This window comes from Dermacentor silvarum, chromosome 4, assembly GCF_013339745.2.
Source record: "Dermacentor silvarum isolate Dsil-2018 chromosome 4, BIME_Dsil_1.4, whole genome shotgun sequence".
Lineage (NCBI taxonomy): Eukaryota > Metazoa > Arthropoda > Arachnida > Ixodida > Ixodidae > Dermacentor > Dermacentor silvarum.
The window spans coordinates 213,645,639-213,673,622 of NC_051157.2; the positions used below are offsets into that span (position 1 = coordinate 213,645,639).

The 27,984-nt window shown below is 47.2% G+C and overlaps 1 protein-coding gene across 3 annotated transcripts in view; it reads right to left on the minus strand.

Annotated features, from left to right (window-relative positions):
- Positions 1-978: 978 nt before the first annotated feature.
- LOC119450935 (uncharacterized) overlaps positions 979-27,984 on the minus strand; it is a 118,331-nt gene continuing 91,325 nt past the window's right edge. For 2 of the 3 annotated variants that reach the window (XM_037714399.2, XM_049666354.1), the window contains 4 exons: positions 24,391-24,474; positions 20,059-20,130; positions 16,475-16,596; positions 979-1,165 (listed from right to left, as the gene is read on the minus strand). In XM_037714399.2, coding sequence (XP_037570327.1) covers positions 1,037-1,165; positions 16,475-16,596; positions 20,059-20,130; positions 24,391-24,474 — 407 coding nt within the window. In that variant the 3' untranslated portion in view covers positions 979-1,036. Of the gene's footprint in view, positions 1,166-16,371; positions 16,597-20,058; positions 20,131-24,390; positions 24,475-27,984 lie in introns of all 3 variants that reach the window. The other variant, XR_007466611.1, reaches the window with a different exon arrangement.

The following is a 27,984-nucleotide window of genomic DNA, read 5'->3' on the forward strand; positions in this document are numbered from 1 at the left end:
AAAAGTATAAATTGCTTTGAAATTTAGGCCAAGTTCAGCCGAGATAAAGCGTAATAAACGAAGCCACAAAAACGTCTGAAACCCCCAGCGTGCAGATCAAACAAATCCATGTGGTGGCTGAATGATCGCAGTGCCAGAGTTCCCTCGAGTAATTGTAGGAAACTCTATGGCCTACAGGATCTGGAAATTCTGGTCTATAGACCGTTTCATTGAGGCCGCCACCATTTTGCGATTACAGCGCCGTCTATCGTCCGGCACCATGCTGGTATTTGGGATTGCGCTGATGAATGAACAGTGTGAATGCGCCGTTGACGACTAATTACCAGTTTTCCCGTCTTCCCGAGGTCTGAACATGCACTGCAGGGAATTTATGCATTCCTTGATTGTTTGATTCAGTAAGGGACGCCAAAGAATTCACAGCCTTCCATTAGGACAGCTGTCTTACTCTTTGAACTACCTGGGGTTAAGTGTACTACAGTTGAACGCCTTTATAACGAAGTGGTTGGAGCCTCCGAAAGGTTATTGGAGCCTATACAGGTCATTTCGTTGTGTAGGCATTCGACTGTACTTGCATCTCATCCCATGAGGTTGAGGTCAGCAGAAGGAGGCAATAAAAGTCTACTACATTGCAGGAGCATCCATAAACCTTGGCTAACAGAGATCGGACATCTTTCATAGAGACTATATCCACTCAACATAAAAACAAGCATGTAATCTAGGTTACAATCCAAATATAAGCAGAATGCAATAGTAGAATTTGAGCGACAACAAAAGGGCGGTAGGTGCAAACTTCTGTGTTCATTAGAGCAAACGTAAAATAATTTTATTTTATGTTACAGTTGTGGCAAATACACAAGTCACCGTGTTGCATTCTCTGCAAGTAAACTTAGTTATCATGGGGTTAAGCGACATCACGGCCGTCGCCAGGACCGGCGGATATCGCACACGATCGAAGAACCACGAAGAAAAACACAGCAATCTAACGAACGAAGATTCTTATTCGTATACAAGCACGTATTCAATAAGTCGAAACAAATCAGAAGAGGGGCCTCTGCATCGAGTTAAGCCGGGGTCGAGGCAGGTCCCCAAACATCTCGGTGCCATCGCACACGCTGCGAGCCAGGGCTTCGATGTCAGCACCAATCCGGTCGTGCTCCACCGCAAACTGCGCAAGAACAAACAGGTTTCGAGATCAGTTCTATGAGGTCAGAACAGAGCATTTCACTGAGTGTTATCTCTGTCTGTGCCTCTAGTGTAAGAAGAGAAGAGAGAGGATAAGCAATTTTATCAGATATTTCTAAGTGTGTCTATTGGGTGGAGCCCCTAGTCCGGGGCCCAATATGTGCCAGCTACCTTTTCTGTCCGCACCATTTGCTATTGTTGGCCAGTCGGTCAGTTGCTTCACCCAGGAGGATTGAGAAGGATGAGAAATTGAATAAATGGAAGGAATGGCATAGCTGCAATGTTACAGAAGAGGCTCTACCTTTTATGTCTAGGGCAGTGGCCTTATCAACCATCACCTTCGCCTCCTTGAATACACACGAGAAGAACGCACAACAGCACTTAAGTGCTGTGTGGAGTTAACATACCAATGCCATGTATAATAGAAAAAAATATATATATAACTTTCGAGTGCTGCAGCAAAAACAGGCAAGATTAAGGCACAGTTAAACAGGGGGAGGAGGGGATGAAAAATCACTTTTTTTGTTCCTTGGCAGAAAGCGCTGAAATTTGGCACACACACTGTACATTGCAATAAATAGGCAAATCTAAAATTTCATTAAGATATCTTCATTAGTTTTTGTTTTATAAGAATTTACAAAAATTTACAAGTTCCTTGATCGTGGAAAGCCTGACACAGTAACGAAACATCGATGTACGGAACTGGGAATACTTTGTATGTTTGCCCAAATATTTAATCTCCATCAAGACAGTGTTAGATTTTTTTTAGTGCCCTGATAATTTTTTGCTCAACATGACATGCATGTGACTGTGTTTCACTGCATAGACCCATGTAGTTCTTGTTAAATAATAAAATATTGTAAAGATAAAGGTACATTTCAAGACTGTCTTGAAGTATAGCACAGTTTATGGATCACAGCAAAAGAAACTGGATCAACATCGGTCCAGCCATTGTTGTGGTATGCTTTCCATGAGCGAGGTGACCGACAAAAAAAAAAAAAAAAAAAAAACAATTGAGAAAACGAGCTGCAGAGTATTGCAAACAGTGCAGATTTATTAGAATGCAGCAGAGCTGTAATATGTGGCATCATTGCTGTCAAGCACCTTCTAGCACCTTCGCCTCTTCGTTTGGTGGGCTTTGAAAATTTCATAGGCTGGCTGGTCAGCTGGTCCATCAAATTGAACTTCCGTTCAGTTGCAGACACCGCGCAAAGGTAGTCGCGAACGCTGCATGCTCGTGCTTCTGCCGCCACCGCTGACACGAAACACGGCTCGAGGCATGTCTGAATGGTGTGACGTTCGGGCGACTATTTGTCCAGTGAATCTTCGGTTATCACACTGTAGCTCATCGACGGTTGGGGCTCGCTCACAGGCTGCCTGTCCGTGTGGCACGATGCACCAGAAACTGAGTACACCGTCTTTGCCAGCGATGGTGACCTTCGGCCCGCGTCGCCTTTAATGATGCGATCTCTGCTACTGATTCACGCGGCCGTACGCCGAGGCGTGGGAGCCTCCTTTGAACGTCTTCCGTCTACTGCGTTATCAGTGCCGATGGCACAGGGCGATTGTCGGTTTCGCTGTTGGAGTCACACGGAGCAAGGTCGGATGCTGCTCCGCTTCTCCCGCTAATCGCTGTATTTTTCTCACCGTAAGAGGCTTGCGCTTCCGTATTCCGAAGGCGTGCTTCGTCCAAAATTTCTTCTCCAACGAGCGACGATTCATCACTAACCTGGGAGCTCTCAGAAATCCGAATTCTGCTTGTTAAGGGGGGACATGGGTCCCGGATAAAAATACTTTTGTTATTGACCTAGACACATGAAATTTTCAGGTAATATTCAACCTTGTGTGCTGATTACAAATATGCAGTTAGTTTTTCCCAAGTCAGTCCAAAAAAATGTTCCAATTCTTTATGTGTTATAAATTTGGGATGTGACGCAAAAAGGTTACTGCACCAAGAGAGCTAAAATTAAGCAGGTATCTTCCTGAATGTTCAAAGAGTGCAAGTGTGCATTTTAGTGTTTATATTTGTATTTTAGCTGAAGTTATGAAATCTTTGGAGTTGCAACATTGCAAATGTGAACTTTTATTAGTGATTCCTACAATATTTCAAAATGTTGTAGTGTCCTAAAACACCATATCATAGCTTTTGTGCACTCTCCGACTCTCTAGCATTCCGGCAAAAAGAAATCAAGAGGATTGAATGAGTAACAGTTACACAGTGCTGCTCCCAAAATTTTACACTTGGAAAAATCATTTTTTGAGAAAAATGCAAAAGATTACAGAATGGGACAAAATGTCATTTTATGCTACAAAACCAGGTAGTTTTCTTCTGAAGCAGCATTGAAGGCTTGTTTTGGCAGGAAAGCAAGCAGCGAACATGCCCTTTCATACAAGATTGAGATGGCCTGGCTATGATACATGGTTTTGGAATGGCGAATGACACAAAATGGGCTATGTCAGCACTTTCATAGGCAAAACTGAACATTTAATTGGACACATACAGTGTTTTCTTCCTCAATGGCATGTCATATTGTGCTAGTTTTTTGCCAGCAGGTGCGCCCTGGTATGGGGATTAGAAAAAATAATAAAAATGAATGCTAAATGTTTAGTGAATTTTTTGTCTCCAGGACCCATGTGCCCCCTTAAGTGAAGACGGCGGCGTGGTTTGCGAAGCAGACAACTGCAGTTGCCATCTTTCCCGCTGCCACAGCAGCAACCAATGGGGAGACGCCTTTCAGCACGGCAGCCAATCGGAGGCCCACTTTCATCGGAGAGCCCGTGTGACTACTTCCAGCAGACCCGCGCTTCTTTTGAGTTTGTGCGTTTGTTACAAGATGGTGACGACTGACGAATTGAGAAGCGGAACAGGGAAACTGAGCTTTCGAACGATACCAAGATGGCGGCACTCAGTGGCGGAAAATACGAGATATGACTCCGTGAACTGCGGTTATTTTGCGCGATTTAAAGCTGTTTTCTCGCCCTGCGCATGACAAATAATTTTTTTCGGGCACTTTTAGTGCGTTTTCAGCCAGCGTAGATTAGGCATTGCAGATATCGAAACGCGGGTCAAAGTGCTTGCTGCGTGTTTTTAATTAGGATAAGGTAGAAATCAATGTGGCGTGGAAGCAAACAAGCCTGTATTTCCAATATATGCCGCACCGCTATGAACACGCAATACTGAACTTGTACTGCGAATCGCACGTGAACGTGCCTGGAAGTGTGTCTCTTACATTATGCCGTCAAACGGCAGATCGTCACAAGTCGGCAACTAGTCAACCATGCAGACTGTTGTGTAAGGTTTCGAAATCAACTTCCTGTTGTAACCAGTCGTCCTTACTTCTGGACCACCCTCAGTCCGTCTGCTTAGTTCTTGCAGGCCACTCGGATGCCTCGTGGTCCCTTCGTTTTCGCGGGCCCTTACACTGCCTCAGCAACTGCCGACACTACACAGATACGTACCGTATAATGCGGAATGTAGGTCGAGGTGGAATATAGGTCGACCTCCTTACCTTGAAGCAAAAAAGTCGACATACAAATTATTAGGCACAAAACTTCCGTTTTATTCGTGGTACCGTCAGCGTGTACTGTCACTGCTCATTCGTTGGAGCTGTCAGCACTCTCGTCTGAAGACGACTGCTTGTCACTAGCTGCGTCCCACAACATGTCGTCCTCGGTGCCGTCCAAAGAGTTGCTGATGCAGCATTTTTTGAATGCCCTCACCACCATATCGTCGGGCAGCGACCGCCAAGCCTGCAACACCCATGTGGCCACAGTGGCGAGGGGCGGCCTGCGCAGCCGGCCGGTTGGGGTCATTGGGTTGTCGGCGGCCATCCACTGGTTATAGAGTTCACGAACCTGGTCTTTAAAGGGCTTATTGAGCACGACGTCGAGCGGCTGAAGCGTTGAGATCATGCCTCCTGGAATGATGGCGAGCTCCGTCCTCTCGTCGTGGAGCACCTGCTTCACACCTGCGGTCAAGTGCCCGCAAAACGCATCCAAAACTAGCATGCTCCGACATCGCAGGAGTGCACCGGGCCGCCGATTCCACACCGTCTGTATCCAGTTGACCATGAGGACCTCGTCCATATATCCCTTTTCGTTCACACGAATGACAACATCCCGCATGAATGCCTCTTTCTGCAACGTCTTCCTCTTGAAGATTATGAATGGGGGCAGCTTTCTGCCGTCAGCAGTGCAGGCAAGCATCACTGTGAAGCGCGAATGTTCGTTCCCCGTCGAAAGTAGTTTCACTTCCTTCGCGCCATGTTCGCACACTGTGGTGGACGACGGCATGTCGAACCACACCGGCGTTTCATCAATGTTGCCTATCTGTCCAAGCATGTAGCCATGCTGCTGCCGGAGACGGATGACATAGTGCTGGAATTCGACCAGCTTGTCCTCGTATGCCTCCGGCAGCTTCTGACAGATAGATGTGCGCCGGCAAAGTGCAAATCCTTTGCGTCGCATGAAGCGGCGAACCCAGTAGGTGGAGGAGCCCTTGAACTCCTGTCGCGTTAGGCCTGATTCACGGGCAAGCTTGATCGCTTTGATGCGTATGAGTTCCGAAGTCACTGGCAAGGATCTGGCACGATGCGCGCGGACGAAATCCGCCACCTTATCTTCAAGTTCAGGGTGCACCGCACGGTGCCCGTGAAACGAAGTGTGCTGAGCATTGCACGTAGACAACTTGCCTTTTTGCGTCCGCCAGTATCGGACGCTTTTTTTCGGAAACGCCGAAGTGCCGCTGCGCAGACATGTTTCCTTTGGCTTCCGCGCATTCAATCACTTTCATTTTGAACGCTGCGGCGAAGTGACGTCGAGTACCAGTACTCATTCTGTAGGTGGCCGCAAGATCAATTCCAAGAACGATAGCTGCACCATAGAAAAAAGCCCAAAAAGAGAAGATGGCGTCGGTCGAACAGCGTCGGGCGTCGGTCAAGATGGAGGCGATAACGATGCGGATGCCAAAAAGTCCGCGGCCCCCACATGTTGCCAGACGACAATTGAGATTGTGCCAAGGACCGGTATATAAGTCGAGGGGTGACATTTTAGTAATATTTTTTCGAAAAAACCTCGACCTATATTCCGCACTATACGGTAGATTAGAAAGTGGCTTTCAGCTTGCAAAACATCCAAATCCGTTCCCAATAACGTGTAGCCCCACGAGCATGAATGAAACGCGCTGAGCGCAGACCCGCAAATCGTACAGCGACGAGTCTTACGTGCTACTACCGCGATGGGGGGAAAATGAGAGGTCTTTTTGCGAAGTGTGGATATGGCGTGTGGTGGCTCTGTTAAATCCAAAATTTAATGCGCAAATCTGTCAAAGTGAGGATTGAGGTCACACTCGTTATGGCCCCTCTCAGAAACCTAAAATGCCGTTCGCAAAAGGGAAGGCGCTGTCTATTCAAGAGAAACTCGGTGTCGCATACATCTTCACTTCACATCCCATGCATGAAGCCACTCAGTGAAAAGATTGAGTGTCATTTACGCTTTCTTGTGAAACGCACGCATCGGATCAGGAGGCCTTTCGCATTCTGCAAGCAGAGTGGCAATCTTGCTGATAACAAACAGCCGTAGTTTGCACGAGCCATTCATATGTGCCGTGAGACTGAGACGTACATGCCACTAATCTTTCCTCAGTTGCATGCACTGCCCTTCAGATTCAATCCGTTGTTTGACAGTATCTGCCAAAACAGTTCCGCTTCAAACTCGATGAGATTAAATATTTCTGAAGGTGTGAAAAGTGATCGCAACCCCGTTAGGAGAAGTGCACTTGCAGAGGCACAAACAACGAAGTGCAGCGTTCGATATGTCAAATGTGACAGCGAATGGGAGTTTGATAAACGCGTAGTACATTGCTATACTTTTGCACAAGATTTCGAAGGAGATGTCAACTGTTCGATAAGACAATAATTCAATATATCCAAGCTTGATATATCCGGGACCGACTGTATCTTTGCAACCGTACTACCTATGTGCCTTACTCTGGAATTATTGTTGCAAAGGAAAAAAGCCATTACTCGATCATGCATGGGGCACTTGCACACATGGCATTGTGGTCGCACCATGCATGAAGCAATCGGAACTAAATTTAGCCTCTTACTCGGCATTTATACAGGCAGAGCTTGGCAGCACATTTGTCGATCAAAGCAGGAGTAGTTGAGTTTGAGAGTTTACCGTAAAAACCCACGTATAATACGGATCCGCATATAATACGAGGTGTTATTTGGGGATAGCAATAACGAAAAAAATTGTTTTCATCCGCATATAATGCGAGCGAGGAAAACCCACAGAAAGCATTTACAACCTAATCTCGTTTATTCGAACACGCTTAATTCGAACTGACGCTGTGGTCCCGTCAAAGTTGCGTATTCCTATGGGCGAAAACGCCCTTTAATTCGAACACAAAGCATTTGCGATGGTTATTTCGAACATACGGCACACCAACAATGCCCTTATCAGCGCTCTAAATCACGCGGCGGCGCCTCCGACCAGCATTGCTCCGACACCGCCATAGAGAAAAAGCTTAGGATAGACTCCTTAGGATAGACCCGCGGAGAAAAAGAAAACGAAAAAAAAAAAATGCGGCGGCAATGTCACTCTCAAATAGCAAGGTCGCCGTTTCACCGTCGCACCGAAACACACTTGTACGAGCCGACGTCTCGGCCAACTTCCCGACAATGGCAGAAAACAAAACTTCAGGGAAAGAGGTAAGTTGGTGCCGTGCCGGCGTGAGCGGTGGCGGGCGCGCACGGAGCCAGTCGAAGGTGGGGGGAGCTACGAGGGAGTTGAGAGGGATGGCGAGGGGAGCCACTGCCACCGCAGCGACGGCGTTGCGAAGGCCAAATGCACTTCTCTGCCGCCGTTGCGACCATAGAATAAAGAACCAACTTTGCAACTGGGATGTCATCCGAGCCGTGAACGCTGCCCTCGGTGATGCCGAAGTGCCGCCCTGCGGCGCAATTTCCGATGGCCTCGGCAGCTAAAATAACTTTCCTTTTAAAGGCAGCTAGAAACGATGCCGGGACCACGACATCGTGCAAGATAGACTAGCGAACGTGCCGATTCTTAGCGTGGTCAAAATGGCGCCCGTTGAAAGCAGCAACAGCCTACCGACGCCACTGCAAGATGGCGCATACTCCGCTACGAGTCTTGATGATGATAGCAATGAGCAAAAACGAGCCTGAAACCGCAAATTTTAGGCTGAAAACTTTGGGATCTGCATATAATACGAGGCAGAAATTTTACATGTTAAAATTTAGAAAAAAAAAAAAATCTCGTATTATATGCGGGTTTTTACGGTACTTGGCCGTAATAGGTATAATCCATCCAACTGAAACCTGCGCTCAACACGAGTTATGAGGCTTACAAGTGTACAATTTGTTGAAGAAATATGACAGTTGTTCGGCTATGGCACCTCCACGTTCGACACGTAGGGTCCAGAAACGGCATGAAGAGACTCAGACAGCAAGACACACGATGCCAATTCAAGCCAACCCCCTCCGACCACAGCGGGTTCACTACGAATAGGGAGCGAGCACGACTCCAAGATTAGACCGTAGGACCCCCACATGCTGTATCATAAGTGAAGCATGTACGATTTGTAATGCTTGAACAAATGTGACTTGTGCATTTGGCTAAGTCATTTCTTTACCCTAATGCCCATACACCCTCAGCAGCATGCACAAGACATTTCACTTACCCCAGAGTGGCTGCATACCCAATACAGACTACCAGACAATTCTTTAAATGCAAATACAGTAGAACCTCGCTGTTACATTCCCGGGTGCTGCGTTTTCCCGGCTGTTACGTCGTTTTCGGCCGGCCCCGGCACAGTTCCCATAGAACCCAATGCATTGGCAGTGATGCTACTGCGGACTTATGATTTGGAGCAAATTTTGGAGAATCAGAAATTTCATTTTGGAGCACTTTGGAGCAGGCAATTTGGTATTTTGGAGCAGCTTGGAGCAGCTGATATTTCACATCCTGCAATATTTCGATAAAGCGAGTTGCAATTTACATTCAATTACCTGAATAATTCTTATGTTCTCACGAGAAGCTTCGTAAACATTTCCATCTATTGCAGATCTCGTGGAGAAAAAAATGCACTTGTGTGCATGCAACACACACAGACACAAATTGATATCGTTTCGTATATTGCTAGTTTTCCCAGATGTCATCGGTAATATCCAGAAACAGAAATGATGGACACATTGGCGGCATGCAGTTATTATAACCACGTCATGCTGCGCTTCAAACAAGCTACAAGCTGCGTTTCCGGAGTAGATAACGTCCGCCGATGAATCGCCAATTAACCTTGAAGCCGCGAGCCTCGGCAGAAACCACACTTTGCTGTCGAGCCGCCTTGCAAGGCAGACGCCGTGTCGGCGCCGTGCGTGGCACGGCTAAAGTCACTGGAACTTGGAAAGTACCGCAACCGCCGGAGCGAGCGCAGGCAACACTGCACTGTTGTTGCCAGATTTGGTATAACGCGTCTCTCGGGCGGCGGCAGCTCAGCCAAAGTTGGTCTTTAGTCTATGGCTCAGTTATGTAGCTTCGCTTTCAGCTGTTTATATTATCGAAAATCGACACATTTTATCGTCCTTTACATAGAAGATGAGATGGTGCATCTACTGTGCGTGCGGAGCAGTACATGGAAGTACGATCGTAATATTTTTACAGGCGCCAAATTGGATGAAGCAAGACTAGCGACAGGACGGGCACTCGATCAGGGGATTTTTTCGTTTGTTCTCCTTCCCGATAAGTTTTGTGCTCGCTGGAAAGCTATCCAAAGAGTATACTAAATTGCTTAACAACGTGCATATTTAAGCAACATTACTCGTGTTTTAAGCATTTTATGCGTGGCAGGCCTACGTGAACCTCGGGCTTGTTTACATTAACTGTTTCACCCTCGTAGCTATTCGACGTGTTGCGGAAAAGGCGAGCAGCTCTTCCTCGAGTTTTCTAGGCTTGCTACAGTGAAGAACAGCACGGTGGCTGCTGCAGTGGGCCCTGTGAAATCCACAAACAAAACCGCATTTACGATGTAAATTACAAGTGCAGTAGCCGACGGATTTCTCGGACTCCAAAAATTCGGACTTATTGGATATTCCGGACTTCATACATGTACCGGCAGGATTCCCATAGACCTAATGCATTTTCGCGAGCGATTTTTCGGACGAATCTAGGTGCCAATGTTCGATTTTCCGGACTAAATCGCTCGCTCCGAGCCAAGCTACCCGATCTTAGAGGCCGCCACGTTGGATTTTCCGCTGGCTTGGCCGGGCTCGGCTTCCAGTGCCCCCTTGTATAGCCTTCAAGATTAGTAGACGCACGCTATCCCCTCGTCTCCGAGGCCATGCCCGCTCTTCATTGGCCGACAAAATGTTCCAAAATGCTGCACTTGCTTTTCTTTTTTTTCTTTTTCTTTCTTTTTTTTGTTCGGTTAGCTCGGCACTATTGTGATATCACTTAAGCGGAATCCGTTTTTTTTTTTTAAGTTTCGGTTGCGCCGTAATCTGTGTGCGGGTGAAAGCTTGCGAGGGTCAGCCAGCAACCGTAATTTAATCTCACGCCCGCGCGAGAGAGGAAGGCGGCCAAAGGCGCGCGCGGACTTCGTTCGCTCGCGGGGCACGGGGAGAAGGCGGCGGAGACGATGGGGAGTTGCATTCTGCTCTTGCGGCTGCTGCCGACGGAGCTGCCGCGCAGGCACCGTATCTTGAAAGCGATCTGCTATGTGGCCGAAGTGTGCGCCCGCGATCAGCGATGGGTACAAAGGGTGTGCGACGAGTGCCACTAGCTTCGTATGCGCCGTTATTTTTTTTTTTTGACGTTTGTGTTGAAGCGAGAGAATAGACAGCGCGAAGGTCCATTTGCCCGCAGTCATCAAGCGAGATGTGTTCATGTAACCTGTGCGGGCGTGACATTGTGCTTATTTAGTTAGTAAGCGCATATGTACAACTTTATACGGCCGATAAAAGTAACATCCTTACTTCGTATCACTGTCGATTAATTTGCTATCGCAATCGATGCTCCGCCTTTTGGGCGAAAGTGCGACATTTTTCTTAAGCCACTCTAATGGCGAATTCCATTGGGAGAAGAGGAGCAGGGCGCCGCGCAGTGCGGAGTCGGGTGACAGCGCAGTGAGAGCAGGCACACTCGACCCGCCACTGGAATACGGCGTGCATTCGGAGAGCAGTTGGGAGGGGGACTTGTGAGGAGAAATGTACCATGTGACTAAAGCAATCGACGTCCCACCATTCTCTGCAGGAGAGCGGCAGAACACGCCTGATCGTCTTGTAATCTGTCGGGCTTAACGCTGTCACCGTTTGCGGCCACGTACTACATACTTTTGTGCAGCGCCGACGCATCCCACAACGTTTCCGCCTGCGAAGATCATCTCAAGTTGAGCTCTAGCAGCTTTCGCTGCTGTCACCGTCGAGCGTCTCAAGCACTTCAGCAAGGCGAAGACGCTTTGCTGCCGCTGTCCCCCGCGCATCCGACGAGAAGCAAGGCGGACTAGAAATGCCAGGATCTGTCGCTAAATCGCTGCGAATCTCGCTCGTATCACCGACGTCAAAATCAGCGGTGTCAAAACACAAACCACGCTAGGCTGCCGCCATTGCCGCCGCGCGCGCTGGCTGAAGCAAAATAAAAAGAAATGAGGAGGATATGACGGTTTAAGCCACGTGACTTCCTCCGTACTCCGCTTTTCAAGCGAGAGCAGTCCGGACTGCTCCCAGCTGCTCTCGGCGCAGCGAAACTGCTCTTGTTCTACCACTGGATGACGGCGCTCCCACTCCTGTTCGACCACTGAAACACGTCGCCTGTGGAACGAGCACTTTCAGCGTGCTTTTGAGTGCTCCTGTTCTCCCAATGGAATTCGCCATAAGCCTCATTTTTTTCTCTTGGGGGGGGGGGGCGAGTTTTTCGGACTGTTCGGTTTTTGGACTGCTCGATTTTTCAGTCCCCGCGAAGTCCGGAAAATCGGTCGGCTACTGCACTCGGAAAGTGAAGCATTCAACTGTGCACCACCCGTTCTAAATGCAAAGCGATCCCGATGCTCGTGTGTAACACAAGATTTTTTTTTCGAATGATTAGGTATCAAGCGCTGCCACAAAATCGTTTATATGCGTGGATATTATCGCTTTCTAACGTGGCTACTGATTTAACCGCGCACGAAATGTTTCATACAGATGTATACTTCTACGAAAATAAACGGTCCCTGACTGCACTACAAGAAAAGGGATACTAAAACAGAATTACCCAGGTCACGTTCGTGTTGTTTTAAACAACACACGAGAAAATCTATATTTTAATTTTCAACATTGACAGGTCGATCGATCTTTATTGCAGTGGTTTTCTCACTACACTTTGTTACTTTTGACACAGCCGCCCGTATTCTGTCGCTCTTCAAGCCACATTTTGCTCGGTTCTGTATATTTCTGAACATCTCCTCGCTTTGTTTACTCAAGGCAAACCGCAGTCTTCAAAGCAAATACGCAAAGAAGCTTTTCCATCACATTATGGCATTTAGGGAGTTCGATGAAATACCGCAAGGAGCTTCTCAGCTTTGCGACACTATCAACAAGTTCACCAAGTGGGAGTGAACTTGTCGCTCTTTATCCGGTGCAGCCAGAGATAGCACGGCGCTTGCTGTGGCTCTTTCCACTTAACTGGTATTGCGAAAAGCGCTTTCCCGAACTCCCGGCGGTTGCTGCACCCGAACGTGTAACACCCGGGCATTTCCTTTCGTTTTAAGTCTACGAAAGTTACATATACACTAAATTATACAAAATGCAAAATCTGACCTCGTTGATGACTCGTACGCGCGGCGTGTGCGAGCGATGTCTGTCTGCTTATGTCCTCCGGCGCGGCTTAGATCCTCCATCTATAGTGGAAAGTGGTCACCTGACGGCAACTGACCAATCGGCGGCGCGGCGGCTAAGAGAAAATGGCTGCAGTACTTTCCAGGTTCCAGTGACCTTAATTGGGACGTACGCGCTAGACCTTTCTTGTCTCCTCTTTGCAGCTAAGGTTGCAACTAAGGCTTGCCCTATCATCACGTTGAACGTTTTAATTCCCCGGTGGTGCAATTGGCGATAGACGCCGTCAAATCCGAGACTGTTTGGCGCAGTTAGGCGCAATTTTCGTCGATTGTATCAGGATGGCGCAGTAAATCCCAATTGCCGCACTTTGGCGCAGGAGTGGAATCACTGCATTGGTAACCCCGCTGTTACGTCGCAACTGTGGGACCGTTCCCGCATCGTACGTTGCGAACTGCCACACCGCGTCGGCCCAAGCGGCCATTTTGACTTTTCATGTCGCTTGGCTTGGTTGCTTGTCGATGGCATTGGCCGCCCAAAGTGCCGAGGGCGACACTTATTACGTATTTTCGGTTTCCGCCAGCAAAAGTATGGCCCTTGAGATCCGCATTTGCTATCTAAAGATGGTGTCTATGACGCGTTGCGGCCCTAAAATTGGTTTTGGCTCATGGATGTTCCGTATAAAGCCCAAGGGCGATAACCCCGTCGCCGCGCGCCGTATGCTGTATGTGCGAGGGGAGCAAACGACCGCGTCTCGAGCGCGAAAGAAAGAAAAGCAGGGAGGAAGTGCGCCTTCTTCCGTTGCGCTCGAGGCACAGGCGAGGGATCGAGGTGGGAGGGATAGAGGGCAGGGTTGTGCTGAGCTAGAGTGCACTACCTGAGCTGCCTCGCGTCGACACGCCTGGCTATGCAGCGACGGCGCGGTACATTCAACTCTCAGTTAAGCAGATTTATCCATGCAAGAAAGTGCTTTTTCTTCACTTTTTGTGCTGATCTAACAGCTCCAAAAATATAACAATTACGTTTATAGATATCGAAGCATATTGAAGTACTGTCAACAACAAAATACGAAGTGGCGTCTGCCAAGGGGTCAACGAGTAAAGCCAGTGAGCGCGCGCTGTCGCACGTATTTGTGGATACAAACCGCCATTCCTCGCTAGGCGCGGCAGGTGCAAGGCGCGTAGACGCGAGCTTACGCGCGTCCGAAAGCGTACGTGTGGTCTGGGCTTTACTTTGTATAGCTGTCTACTAATTTACTATCGCAATCGATACTTCGACTGTCGGGCGATACTACGATTTTTTTTCACACGCAAGAATTAAAATGATATTGTGTGCAGTTCAGGGCGATACTACTATTTTTTTTCACACGTAAGAATTAAAATGATATTGTGTGCAGTTCAACACTACTCCCATTTCTTAAGTTTTCCTGTTTACCGGCTCTTGCATTTCCTGGCTCTTACGTTTTTTTTTTTTTCGGTCCCGTGAAAAACCTAACAGCGGGGTTCTACTATAGTATTTCTTTCAGCTAGAAAAACATCTTTCAGACGGGTGAACGATCTAACCTCCGGTGTGGCGTCACTCACTATCTGCTGTGTTCATGACGTTTGTGTTGCAGCTGTCGGCGCAACTGCGCTCGGAACATGTGATAACATTATCATCCATTATTGTTACTGTCACTGGAGGCATTGTTTAAACTGGGTTTGCAGGGACATTACGGGAACGCGACTATATAAAGCGGACATTTACTGTGTCTGTGGCACTGTAGGTGGCTTCTCGACTGTGTTCGCGACTATGTGGTTATTCCGAAATGGTTGCCGCTTGCCATCTAGCTATACCAAGGACAGAATACCATGCCGCCGCCACATGGAAGACGGAAGTTGCTGTGCAGAGGCCCAGAGGCGCCGTAACACTTCCAGGGGCGAGGCCCACAAGGACCCGGCTGGAGAAGACGATATTAGTATGTGCTAATTTACCATAATTAGGATGCCGATGATAGTGTCAGGTGACTAATATTGATGTCTCTTAACTGGAAAACTAGTGGTACCCACATTTCATGGAAGACGAAGCTGTGTACCACTGACCTCATACCCACGATGAGACAGGGAGGCGTCATTGGCCGCTTGAAAAGGTTTAAGTATGTTTCGTACTACACTATGTAGTACTTCCCGTTACTTGCTGTGTTGGGAAGTGGTAGCGGTGAGTCAAATAACAGCAGTGGCAACAACATCAGCAACAATGTAGAAGGAGAATTGGAAATGATGGAAATCAAAGAGGAAGTAATAAAATGAGAACGAAATGATGATATATAAATAAACAAAGCATACATGGGAATAATGTGAAAATAAATATCAGAATACATTGCATAAAACATGTGTAAAGTGTGTATGAATGTGCTACCAATGTATCGCCTAAATGCTATTCACATTGACAATGATAATTGACACCAGTCAATCACTGTCGTAATTTTTCAAAACTAACATTTATCCGATAAGATCATGCTTTCGTTACTGTTCATTCTTTCCACACGGCGGACACTAGTTTTCAAATAGCGATCGAATTAAGCAAGACTGTTTAATTACCTTTTGAGTTCAACGCCAATGTTGCAACAGCAGTATTGGGAGAGGACGCCGCAGGAGGCAAAATAAATTATGCAGTTTTAAAATGCAACCCATTTTTAATATATTATTTTGAAAAAAATTTACCTTTTCATATTCTGATATACACAATTTGCTGTGTAACGCGGACGCTGAGATTGCTAGCTTAAAATGTTCTGCTGTGCAGAGCTTGCCCTGAACCTTAGTTTTCCAGAGATTCAGGGAGCCCAATTATTTTCAAAATCTTTAAGGGCCCTTAACTTTTTTTTTTCATCTTTAATTTTGAGTATTCTGGCAGTCATTAACATGCTTCAGACCAAGCTGTGTCTAAGACCAGGTGAATCATTTGTATATCCTAGCATTCTCACGGTACGTCACAGTGCCGGTAAAAAAGCTCGCATATAGCAGTGCCAGATTTTCATCTGGGTGGAAGAAAACTAGGGCCTAAAGCACAGCTATAAGTGTACTCCGTTTCATAGTTAGCGTGCAACGCTGTGGAAGCAACTAAAGACATTGAGTCATCAATATGTGAAACTCCGCACTTTTAGTGGTCAAGTTTTGTGGTCGCACATGTTTGTGCTAGCCCAACGCAAGCCTGCACGTGAGGCACCGTGACAGGCTACAAATGTAAAACATGAAAAGGAAGACAGCAAAACGCCAAATGATCCATAAAAATGTATTAACAGCCGTATAACAAAGTTTACTCATTTATTACCGAGCCTAAATGAAGAACAACTTCGCGTGATTGCTGGTAAAAGACACTCAACTGGTGTGAATGCAGCTACTGCAGGAAATCTTGCTAAGCCTCTACAGCGTTGCCCGCTACGTATGCAACTGAGCGATAGGACTGGCAAAGGAAAGCCGGCCTGCCTGGTGGTCATCATCGCGAGGGCGCCATCCTGGCATGTCGACTGGGAGTGAGTAGGCACAGTGCCGCACGGGCTCATCCAGGGCGCTGCTGCTGCTGCTGTTGCCCCCTCCATCTGCACCGTCTGCAAGACAAAGGGCACATGTCATGTCTGTCATGTTGGCATTTTTATACGCCCATATTGTTCCCCGTTTTCCTTGACTGTTTTTACGAAAATTCCCTGGCAGATCAGGTGCAGCGAAATAAATGGTGGTTTATAGCTTGCCAAGTTTCTGCGAGCCCACAATTTTGAAGTACAACCAGCAGGCCGTCTGTCAGACGGAACGCACTATCGGATTCGACCGAATAATGTGTTACAAGCATGTTCCAACCACCCCCCAGTCAGGCTCACGTCCACAAAACCAGTGAAAGGTGCCATGATTTGCAAAACTGCAAAGGTTCATTTGAAGCCATTGCTTCCTTCTGCCATACCACTAGCTGCACCATAACCCGTGTAGGTACTAATTTCCCTGATTCATAGAAACTGGGGTGAAAATTCGCTGTCATTGCCCTGAATTTTCCAGAATTTGCAAATTCCCCCAAAATACATGTTTTCCCTGATAATAGACACTCTAAGTCATCACAAAACAGCTGCTGAAGGATGAGATTAGGGGGTATGGGTTCAATGCAACTTTACAGAGTGACAGAACAGAATGCATAGGAGAGGAAACGCATGAGATGACCACTACTCTACGACTGAAAATTTATTTGGAAAGTAAACATTCCTACGTTCCCTACAATGTGTTGAAATTTCATTTAAGTACGTTGCTTGCATCTTCAGCATCACTAAACACGAGTGCTGTGAGCTGTCTTTGTGAATCTGCACACTTCAACACCCTAAAGAAAAGTCAAATATAAGAACAAATTCAACTATATCACAGCAAAGTATACTTAAAAAAAAAGACAGAAACCTAAATAATTAGCAGGATGCACAGTTGAAGATACTATTCTTAGGTGAGGACAGCACGCGGTGCACGGCTGCCAGACAAGGTCCCCTGCCATCGGGTAGCTCGTTGATCAAAGGCATGTGGCCAGGCGCTCTTTCCATGCTTCTCTATTTCGAAACAATCAGTCTTTAAAGGTGCTTCTTGTGCGTTTTGTGTACTTAACAATTCTTTGCATGGAGCAGGCATGTTCATTGTGCATAGGCTTTATAAAATATCTAATACTGTGGCTGTATCGCTTAAGAGGAAGCATGAGCTTGGGGATGAACACCAGTTTTCCTATTCAAATACAGTCAAACCTCATTATACATGCCCGTTTAGTGTGCACTTGCGGTTTAAACGCATTCACGAACATTCCCCCACCCAGCCCCCATTGAACCCCATGTATTGGCTGACCGCTTAAGCCGTAGTCACTTATTGCCCAATTTTTTCTTTCTTGTCCTACACGCACAGGCACAAAATCGGCAAAATCTCATGTGCACAGACGTTCGATTCTCGAGCTGCGATGCCTGAACGACAGTTGCCAGAGATAGTGAACTTAAAACATGGCCACCATGACGTAGTTTCTGCTCATACAGCTGTTGCCAATTGCAGTGCACAAAAGCATAGCCTTCGAGATTAGCTCCCGCTAACGCGAAGAAGCTACCGGTAGGGGGTGCGAATTCGCTGTCGCCGTTGAATCCAATTCAGCAAGCAAGGGTCAACTGACGATTGCAGCTCAATCTCGCACCCGCGAGGGAGAAAGGCGGGGCGGAAGCGCGCTTCTGTCGCGTGCGAGGCACGGCGGGGGAGGCGAGAAAGAGAGGGGTTTACTACGGCGGCAGCCGCGCGGGTGCCGTATCTTGAAAGCAATCTGCGACGTGAAAAAAGTGCACGCCCGCGCGGGCCTCATCTTCAAAGCGATCTGCAGACAAAGTGCAACTAGTGCCGGTAGCTTCGTATGCGTTGTGCCTTCGACGTCTAGTTCGCGTTGAAGCAAGAGACCTTGCTGCTGCTGCCGGGCCTCCTCACTCCAGTGTTTTGACAGCGAATTTCCGCGCTCATCGAGCGAGATGTGTTCATGTTTACTTGCGCACGTTAAACCGTGCTTGTTAATTTAGTTAGTAAGTAGAGCCTCATGGACAAACTGGCTCGCGGCCTTATCGAGTTCCAAAATGCCGTTGTCGCGGCAAGACCACCACAGCAGCAAGCGAAGATCACACATGCCAACCCTCAAATAAAGCCTGTCTGAGTGCATGTGTTTCAGAGCATCGTGACGTACTTTTCCGGCCGGTAAGTAGCCGCTAAACTGGCATTGGCAGTTAATTCGTACATCGTTTAGTGCGTACCTAAATGTCATTCCCAGCCGATTACGTATTAACGAGGTTTGACTGCACATGCAAAATGCAGAAATGCTTTTATGAGACCCCTGGACTGATTTGAACGAAACTCGTTCCACTTGAGAGAAGCTTAAATTCTAGCAACTTTTGATTTAACCCTTCCAAATTTTTTGAGAAGTGTCAAAAATTGGCGTGCTTAAGCAGGAAGTTTACAAATTCAGAAATCTGCACTCAATACAGATAGTGTAGTTGTTCAAACTGCACCTGTTAGAGGACTTCTAGCGAACAAATTAGATATGAATACGCAGTTTACGTGAAATTGTTAAAATGTTTATGAGGATTTTGCAGAAGTCCTATTTACAAATTATTGGTACATTTTACAGTGGTGTATAATCCATCAATTTTGTCCGCATTAGCGGTACCACTAGGTGCAATTTACAAAATTATATAACTTTTCATATCATTTCGTGAACTTGATACTTGTTTGTTTTTTTAGCAATTCTGTGATTCTCACATAAAGTGGCGCAAGGCAAGTGAAGAACAGCTCTCAACATGCAACCGAAATGCATCTCTCAGCGAAATCACAGAGACGCCGGGATACGGCTCACGTCTATGTGATTTCAAACAGCCTGCAACAACACAGCGCTTGCTACAGAAACAAAATTTTCGGCTGTGGCCTCCGCCACTGCAGATGTGATGGTACTATCTCGGAGGCCACGTTTCAGTGATGAAGTTGTGCTGCTCTACCAGTAAATTACAACAATCGGCAGAGAGCTGTCGGACGCATGCTCGTGGTTTATTAACTGGTCAATGGTGCCTCGCTGCTGGTTGGGCAACGTCCTCACCTAAAGATAGTATATTTTACACTGTGGTCGGATGTTGAAAGAACCTTGACTGCTAAAAGCAACACAACATGTACACCTCAACATAAACCCCACACTGTAGTCAGCAGCAACAACTTAAAAGCTTAGTTTATAGCTCCTATCTCAAAGGCATTCCATGCGTGCTAATTTTGCAGCAGGGGTGCAATCATAAATGCCCACAGAAGTACGACAAATTTTAAGCGTCATTATTTCCCATTGCTGTTTCAGCACTAAACTTCAAAATGAAGTTCAACTTAAGGTTGGCATTCGGTGCCACTTCATTCAGTGAGAAAGCTTCTGCGTGGAAGCCAAAATCGTTGTCTTACCCTTAACGATGCCCTTTCATTAAGCATTCCAGCAAGTGCAAGCCATAGCAACAGTCAAGAACAAGCGCTGCTGCAGTAATGATGCTGCTTCTCACCGTCAGAGTCCTCTTCTTCCGAAGAAGGGAAAGCTGCCTCATCTTCTTCAAAACCGTCCAGTCGAAACATCTCTGCACAGAGAGACCACTCGTTGCAGGGTCATACGTGAATGACCTCGGGTTAGTTGAAAATAAGGAAAGACACCCTAGCAGTATGCCACCTTACCTAATTCAAATCCAATCCTAATTCCATTCTAAGCCCAGAAACAAAGAGTAGAAGAATAAAAGAAACTATAACCACAAATGTAAGCAGACAAAAAAATGAAAACACAAATTTAAACTGCAACAACTAAAAATAAATCTGTTCTGCTAAAGCCCGCAAGGTGGAGGAAGCTCCATGAAAGGGAAAGATCGTAACCCACCCGACTGTTGCACGAAGCGACAAGGAAAGAAACCCCAGACAAGGACGATTTTTTTTTTCCAACTGCGAAGCTTTCTTTCTGAGAAACCAGTATGGGATAAAGTATGACGACGAAATACAACAAGACAACGACCACAAAAGATTTAGTAAGGTTCACATATCGGCTCCCACTCGAGAGCCTTGTTCCCAAATGACAAAGAAACCTGTATGCTTTCCTTTATAACTTCGTGCTACAATCGGGTGGATGCCAATTTTTCCCTTCCAAGAAATTCTGGTGCCAACCTTGATGCAACCTCTATACCTGCCTGCCTGGCTCACTTTCCTGATGAAAAAATCCTCATCACCTTCCTTATCAGCGTTGGTTACATCCTACGAGCTCCCAAGACTAAACTGTAATCATCCTAACTGTATGCATGCCCAAGGCAAAGATCCAGGCAGGTTTCATTGCCTTGCTTGCTATAAACAAGCCACTTCAGTCCTTTCTATCATTCCTCCATTGTCACACAGATTGTTCACCTAAGAGGGTTGCACACTTGCATTTCAGCACTTGTCCACCTCATTTGGAAACTTTATCACTGCCTATGGGCCACAACATGTTTCCATACAGTCTATTGCAGACTTGATACAGTGTAGACCGCTTATAACGCAAGTCGCCGGAGTCGCGAATATCCGCACTGTAAGAGGTACCGTACGCACTATAACCAAAGCAACAATTTTCAAGGCCCGCACATATGCAAAACATGTGCACCCAGCCGCCACGCGTATGCGACAGTCGAGGAATGCGGCTAGAATGTTTGCATTCAATTTACAGTCGAATCTCGTTAATTCGAACCAAATCACGCGGCGGCGCCTCCGACCGGCATTGCTCCGGCACCGCCATAGAGTAAAAGCTTAGGAGAGACCCCCCAATGTGGCGCGCGAACAAAAAGAAAAAAAAAGAAAGAAAAAAAAAAAACGCGGCGGAAATGTCACCCTCTCTCAAATGCCAAGGTCGCCGATTCTGCGTTGCGCCGGAACATGCGTGTACGTAGCTGCGTTTACATGAATGCAACAGTGTCGCATCGCATCGAATTTCTAGCGCATCGCATTCATGTAAACAGCGGTAATGCGCTAGGAAGGCGCATCGCATTAATGCACCAGGCGAGGGTAGATTTACAAACGCTAGTCGACTCTCACGGAGCATGTAAACGCAGGATCGTCGAAAGCGGAGGCAGGGGCGCCTAACAAGACCTTCGATGACAACCGTGAAGCTACTTAGAGGCGACGCTACTGAGAGGGCTGAACGGAGGCGGGGGGCTTCTAACAATACCTTCGATGACAACCGCGAAGACGCTACCGAGAAGCAAGCGAGAGCCGAGGGCAACCTCTAACGACACCGTCGCTACATGTAAACAGCATCGCATCGCATTTCCCAAATGCACTTGGAAATGTGATGCGCCACTGTCGCATTCATGTAAACGGGGCTCGTGCCGACGTCTCAGCCACGCTATCGTAGCCAAGCGTAGAAAATGGCAGTGAACCCTTCTTTCTCCTTTATGCTGCCTCTACTTTCTTTCTAGTCACGTGTTCACCTTGAACGCTGCAGCTACAGCGCAGAGGGAAGCAGCGGTGCTGTCCCAGGCCGGCCTACGAAACTGCCCACGCTGGCAAATGCCTGCTTCCCGATACCGGCAGAAAACGAAACTTCGGGGAGCTGGCGCCGGGCCGGCTGGAGCGGCGGCGCCTGCACGGCGGCGGGCGCGCACGGTGACAGTCAGAGTGAGGGAGCTACGAGAGAGGGTGAGGGGAGCCACCAAAGCGGCGGAGTTGCCGAGGTTTCCCTGCCGCCCTCCTCCCTCACATTCCACGGTCTCCGCGTGCGCCCTTCACCGTGCTGTGCCGGCGTCGCCCCCTCCCTGAAGTTTCGTTTACTGCCGTTATCATGAAGCGAGCCGAGCGTTGGATGGCGTTGGCAGTTTCGCGGGCCTCGCTCGCTATGCGCGCCGTGATATTTCCCGACTCGCACTCAAGATTATGGTTTCAGCCTCACTGGCTGTTCGTTCGCACCACGTGCCCTTCTCCATTTTGTCTCTTTCTTCCTCGATCACTACTTGGGGCGCCCGTTTGAGGGAAGCGTTCGCCGTCTCCGCTGACTTCCGTACTCCCAGGCAGCCGCACTGTAACCGGTATTTCGTTTCCCGCAGCTGCACTATAAGCGATACATGTATACATGGAGTGCTATGGGAAAATTAACGGGAGTCTGAAAAGACCGCACTATATCCAGACCTGCACGATAAGCGGTTACGCTATAAGTGGTCTATACTGTATTCCTCAGTTATTGAACCACTCTGCAACACCTGCAAACAAGATGGTGGTCCTCGCCTAGACAAACCCATTTCCCTAGTTCATCCTGCGAAACATTCAATCATCTAGAAAGCTGAAAACATGTAACGCAACTTCGTTGCCGCTAGCTCAGCACGTAAAGTGACTCATCTTTTGAATGAACATCGTTGTTGCAATCCTACAAGGGAACTCGTTCTGTTGCCAACTTGTGATGGCAATGACGCTGGTTCTGACCGTAGACTGTTAACATTATGAGCGCAGTTTCGGCTTTGTATCTGATTGCAACTTGCAGACAATTTTCTGAAATTGTCTCGAAAGAAAAAAAAAAGGCACATGTAATCATGAAAACACGGTAGTCATTCACTCTGAGCTGCCGTAATGGCTTGAAATCTTCCTAGGGCAGTAATAAAAATAGGCATTTTTTGCTGTGTCTTTGATGCGTTCACTGTCCCCTAGTGCTGCTGAGACAGATGTTTAAGCCGTTGGGGTCCCCATTAGGGCAAGGCGCGCTCGGGCCGATCAGAGAAGTTGAAATACTCCGGTGAGGTGCAATTTCAGGATTGAAACTCGTTTTTGCCCATAGAAATGTATAGGCATTGGCCAAGACCTTCCATTGGGATTGAATCGACTGGAGCCCAATAAAAAGTCTAGTGCATCTATCTTTTTTGCCTTTTGCTTAGATATGTACAGATGATGGCCCAATATAACAAAACCATGCATCTAGCAAGTTATGCTATCAAATTGTGAATTTAAAAAGTCACAGTTTCTTGACTCAGCAATAAGAATTGCTTCACAAGTTCTTAAAGTTCTTGCGAATAGCCTACTACCAACCGAGTTCCATACATGAGAATTAGGGAAATTAATTGAGCAATGAGGGGGGCAGATTATAAATAGCAAAAAACCCCAGCGGTGAACAGAACATTACATCATCCATTTGAATTCATGGCTTCTGCAACTGCACAATGCCCAGCAGTCAGTGTTTTCTGCATTTGCATTGCACACAAAAGAGTGCAATGCAAATTATAATTTTTTTTTTTGGACCATGTTGTTTTTTCTGCTGCTTGCCATAAAGGCTCCATTTACATGCACACAATGTGCGTGGACTTCGTGAAGCTAGAACAGCGGAACAAAATCACTTAATTGGAGAAAAATGCACAGACTTAAAATTAAAGTTATTTATATTCAGGGCTCTCATATGCCAAACCACAGTAATTATGAGGGCCCCCGTTAGCTCTTGTTAATGTTAGCTCTTAGCATGGTTTGCTAGTGCCATGCTCTGCTGCTTATCAAACCAATGCCAAGGTGAAGGAATATAAACAAATCCCCTCGCAAGGAGCAGAAGGCAGAGTAAGAGTGGTGCCTCTCCCGTTTCTCCACCTCTGGGAAGGGCCACTTACACAAACAAAGAAAACAGACTAGAGGAATGACCGACGAAAGTCTTTTCGAAAGGAGACTGCTTGTGTGAACCTGCAAATGTTTACTCCGCAGCATGAAATGGTGCAAGACTTCCTGTGCGTAATAATGTGCTAGCTATAATGCCTATGCTTCGAATGAAACTACATTTCCTGTTGCATGCCATGTCGGCACTACCTCTTATTCTCAGCTGCAAAAGTTGCATCCTTGAAACAATGAAATAGACAACAACTCACCTCCTTCATGTTGCCCCCTGGTGGCCAATTTACGCTTCACATCAGCCACGTGTGGTGCTGCTGCTCGTTGCTTGACATTGGACACTGAAAAAGGCACACAGCCATGACTTGATTCAAACTGGACAAGCACATGCCCAGGCAGCAAGATAACAATAACATTTCTTTTCAGCATAACAGAGGAAGGTAAAGGGACTTTCAGAGGGGATAGTTTGTGCTTATTTTAAATGATTAAAGAGCACCAGAAAACAGAGATCGCACTAAAGAAAAAAATGGCAGCATATCCACGGGGTGAATGATGAAGAGTGGGGCGAAGCATCACCGACGATGGTGGCGTCGTGGTCGGGAAAGGCACGCAGCAACGAGGTGATGGCGGTTATTCGAGCGGTGTCATTCTTAATGGACGATATCTTGGTTAGATTGTTCGAGAACCACAACCGGTCGCACACGTCGCAACTGTGGCCGAACGAAACGTCCAGAAAGTCTCTCTTGAACCGGGCGTCGGCACCTTCGTGTTCTTTCTTGGCACGTTTTGCAGCCGCCTCTCGAACTCTGACCTCCTCGTTCGCCCGTCGATAGCCACGCTTTCTCGTCGCTGCTCGTTGCCAGACGGCTTGGAGATCATCTTCTCGTGCGGCCTGGCGCCGCTGCCGCGCCGCTTCGGCCTCTCGTTCTCGTACACCGGGATCTTGTCGGCGCCGCCGCGCAGCTTCGCGGCGCGCTTCTGCCTCCAGGGTTCGTACAGGTTTCCAAGGTAAAAATTCAAGGATATTCAAGGACTTTCCAGGACCTGTCACAGGTTTTTCAAGGACTCAAAGTGGAATCCAAAGTAGAAGTAGAAGTAAGATTTCCAAAAATGACTAGTTTTATTGCTCTTATAATAAATAAATGTGTATCACAATTATAATAAAGATGTCTAGTCTTGATAACTTCTCAAGAACATAACACCAAATGAACGCTTACAACAGCGGCTGAGACTTCTCCTGTATAGGCAGGGTAAAGTTCACCAAACATATTCAAAACATTCCGCAGTGTTATTGCACTAATATCAAAATAAATAAATGTAAATCACAATGACGTTAATAATATCTAGCCCTGATCACTTTGCTAGTTCACAACAATACCAAAAAAAAAGTTCACCAAAACACAATGAACACTCCCAACAGCTACTCTGACTTCTCCAGTATTAACTGGGCAAGCTTACCTAACACTTCCAAAACATTCAGTGTAGTCTTGCTACACATCCATTATAACAAATAAATGTATATTGCAATTATGTAAAACATGGGTTCTCAAAGTGGGTTCCGCGGAACCTACGGGTTCCGCAGGCCCCTGCTCGGGGTTCCGCGAGCCACTGATAAATTTTCCCTGGTCCCGCTCTCGACAAGTGTCTAAAACGGCGAACACGAGGTGCGCTTGATCCAAAGAACCTCCATTACGAATGCCCGAGTGTCAAAAAGCACATCACAGTGCGTAACAGCAACGCGCGAACTGCGCAATAAATACGCAAGCAGCGTGTAGCCGCCCAACCTCTGAGAACGGGCAGCGCGCCTAAGCTTTCGCACTTGAATCTCGGAGGCCGTAACTTACCACCATGCGTCTTTCTCCTATTTGTAGATAGGGTAGGTGCCGATAGCGTGCGCACTGACCTCCAACGCAACGTATACGTTGGAGGAAAAAAAAAGAAAAAAAAAGAAAACGCGGAGCACCGCAAATGGGCGCCGCAGAAGAGCAAGAACGGCATAGCGTCCAACCGAAACGAAGCGGCGCAGTCCGCGTCGCCGTGGTCCTCAGCGGCAATCGTACGCGGCACGTGACTGACAGCAACGCCGAAGCGCTTCGTGCCTAATTGTGCCTTTAAAGCCTTTATTCTTGCGTTTATCGCCGCGCGTAACACCGCGTTGGCGGCTAGCCACGTGCCTCCGTAAGTGCGTAGTCGCTATCTCTGATCGCGTCGATAACCACCGCAATTTCGTCCGCAGCGGTTGCGGCAAATAGTAGTTTCGTTTTCACTCGATGCGCGCGTCGGCTGCGTGCCTTCACAACTGCGTAGTCGCCTCCCATGGCAGCGTCGATAGTGACCGCAGTTTCGTCCGCACTTCTTGCCGCGAAAGGTAGTTTCGTTTTGACTTGGTGCGTCTGTCAGCCGCCTGCCTTCTGAACCGTAAAGTGACCGTCCATGATCGCGTCGATAGCGGCCGCGGTTTCGTCCGCACTTCTTGCCGCGAAAGGTAGTTTCGTTTTGACTTAAGGGCCGTATTCTGAAACGTTTGCCTAGGCCAAATTTCTTTTTTCGCTTTCAGGCGTGCGCTGATTGGCTGTTTTAGCAAAATTGGATGAGCTGAGCCTGCCTTCTGAACCGTAAAGTGACCGTCCATGATCGCGTCGATAGCGGCCGCGGTTTCGTCCGCACTTCTTGCCGCGAAAGGTAGTTTCGTTTTGACTTAAGGGCCGTATTCTGAAACGTTTGCCTAGGCGAAATTTCTTTTTTTCGCTTTCAGGCGTGCGCTGATTGGCTGTTTTAGCAAAATTGGATGAGCTGATTGGGTGGTTGAGCCCGACGTCATTCAATTTTGTTCAACCAGCCAATCAGCGCGCACGCTGATTTCGCCTAGGCGAACGTTTCAGAATACGGCCCCAAGTTGGTGCGTGCGTCAGCCACCTGCCTTCTGAACCGCAAGGTCGCCGTCCATGAACAGCGGTTGCGGCAAGCAGTAGTTTTGCTTTTACTCAGTGCAAAGCTGTCGAAGATAAAAAGCACCGGCTACATCGCGATGGACGGACAATTTGTTGGCGAGCAGCTGAGTGGCGAAAAAATAATCGGGATGTGCGCCCGTTGGTGCAAAGCGCGTCTCAGATGAAAACGCGCGCCGCGAAGGATGTCGCGAGGCCTTCGCCGCTGCTAGCGCTAATCAGTCATGAGATGAAGAGAATTTCAGCTTCCGCACTGGTCTTGTGCTAAATAGAAACAAGATTTGACGATTCATTGAGTAAATAAAACCGTGTTGACGTAGTGCAGCATTTGTTTGTTTTCTTGATACCCTCGATAATTCGGTTAAATCGGGGGGGGGGGGGGGGGGGGTTCCTTGGCACTTTATGGAGCTTAGCAGGGTTCCTTGGGATGAACGTACCTGAGAACCCCTGATGTAAAACATGCCTAGTCTTGATCACTTCTCAAGTCCGCAATATTAAAAGTTCCCACAACGAGCACTTACAACAGCTGCTCAGGCTTCTGCAGTATTAGCTGGGTTGATTCATCAAACATTTCCAAAACATTTAGCATAGTGTTATTGCACTTATACTACATAATAAATAAATGTGCACCACAATTACATTTAAAATGTCCTGTCTTGATCACTTCTCAAGTCCACAATATTGAAAAAAGTTCACAACACACAACAAGCGTGTAAAACAGCTGCACTGATTTGTCTTGTATTCACTGGGTAATGTTCACCAAACATTTTCTAAACATTTAGCATAGTTTGATTGCGCTTATTTATAATAAACAAATGTATATCACAACTATATTAAAACGTTCCGTCTTGATCTCTTCTCAAGTCCACAATATTGAAAAAAAAAAAGTTAATAAATGTTCAC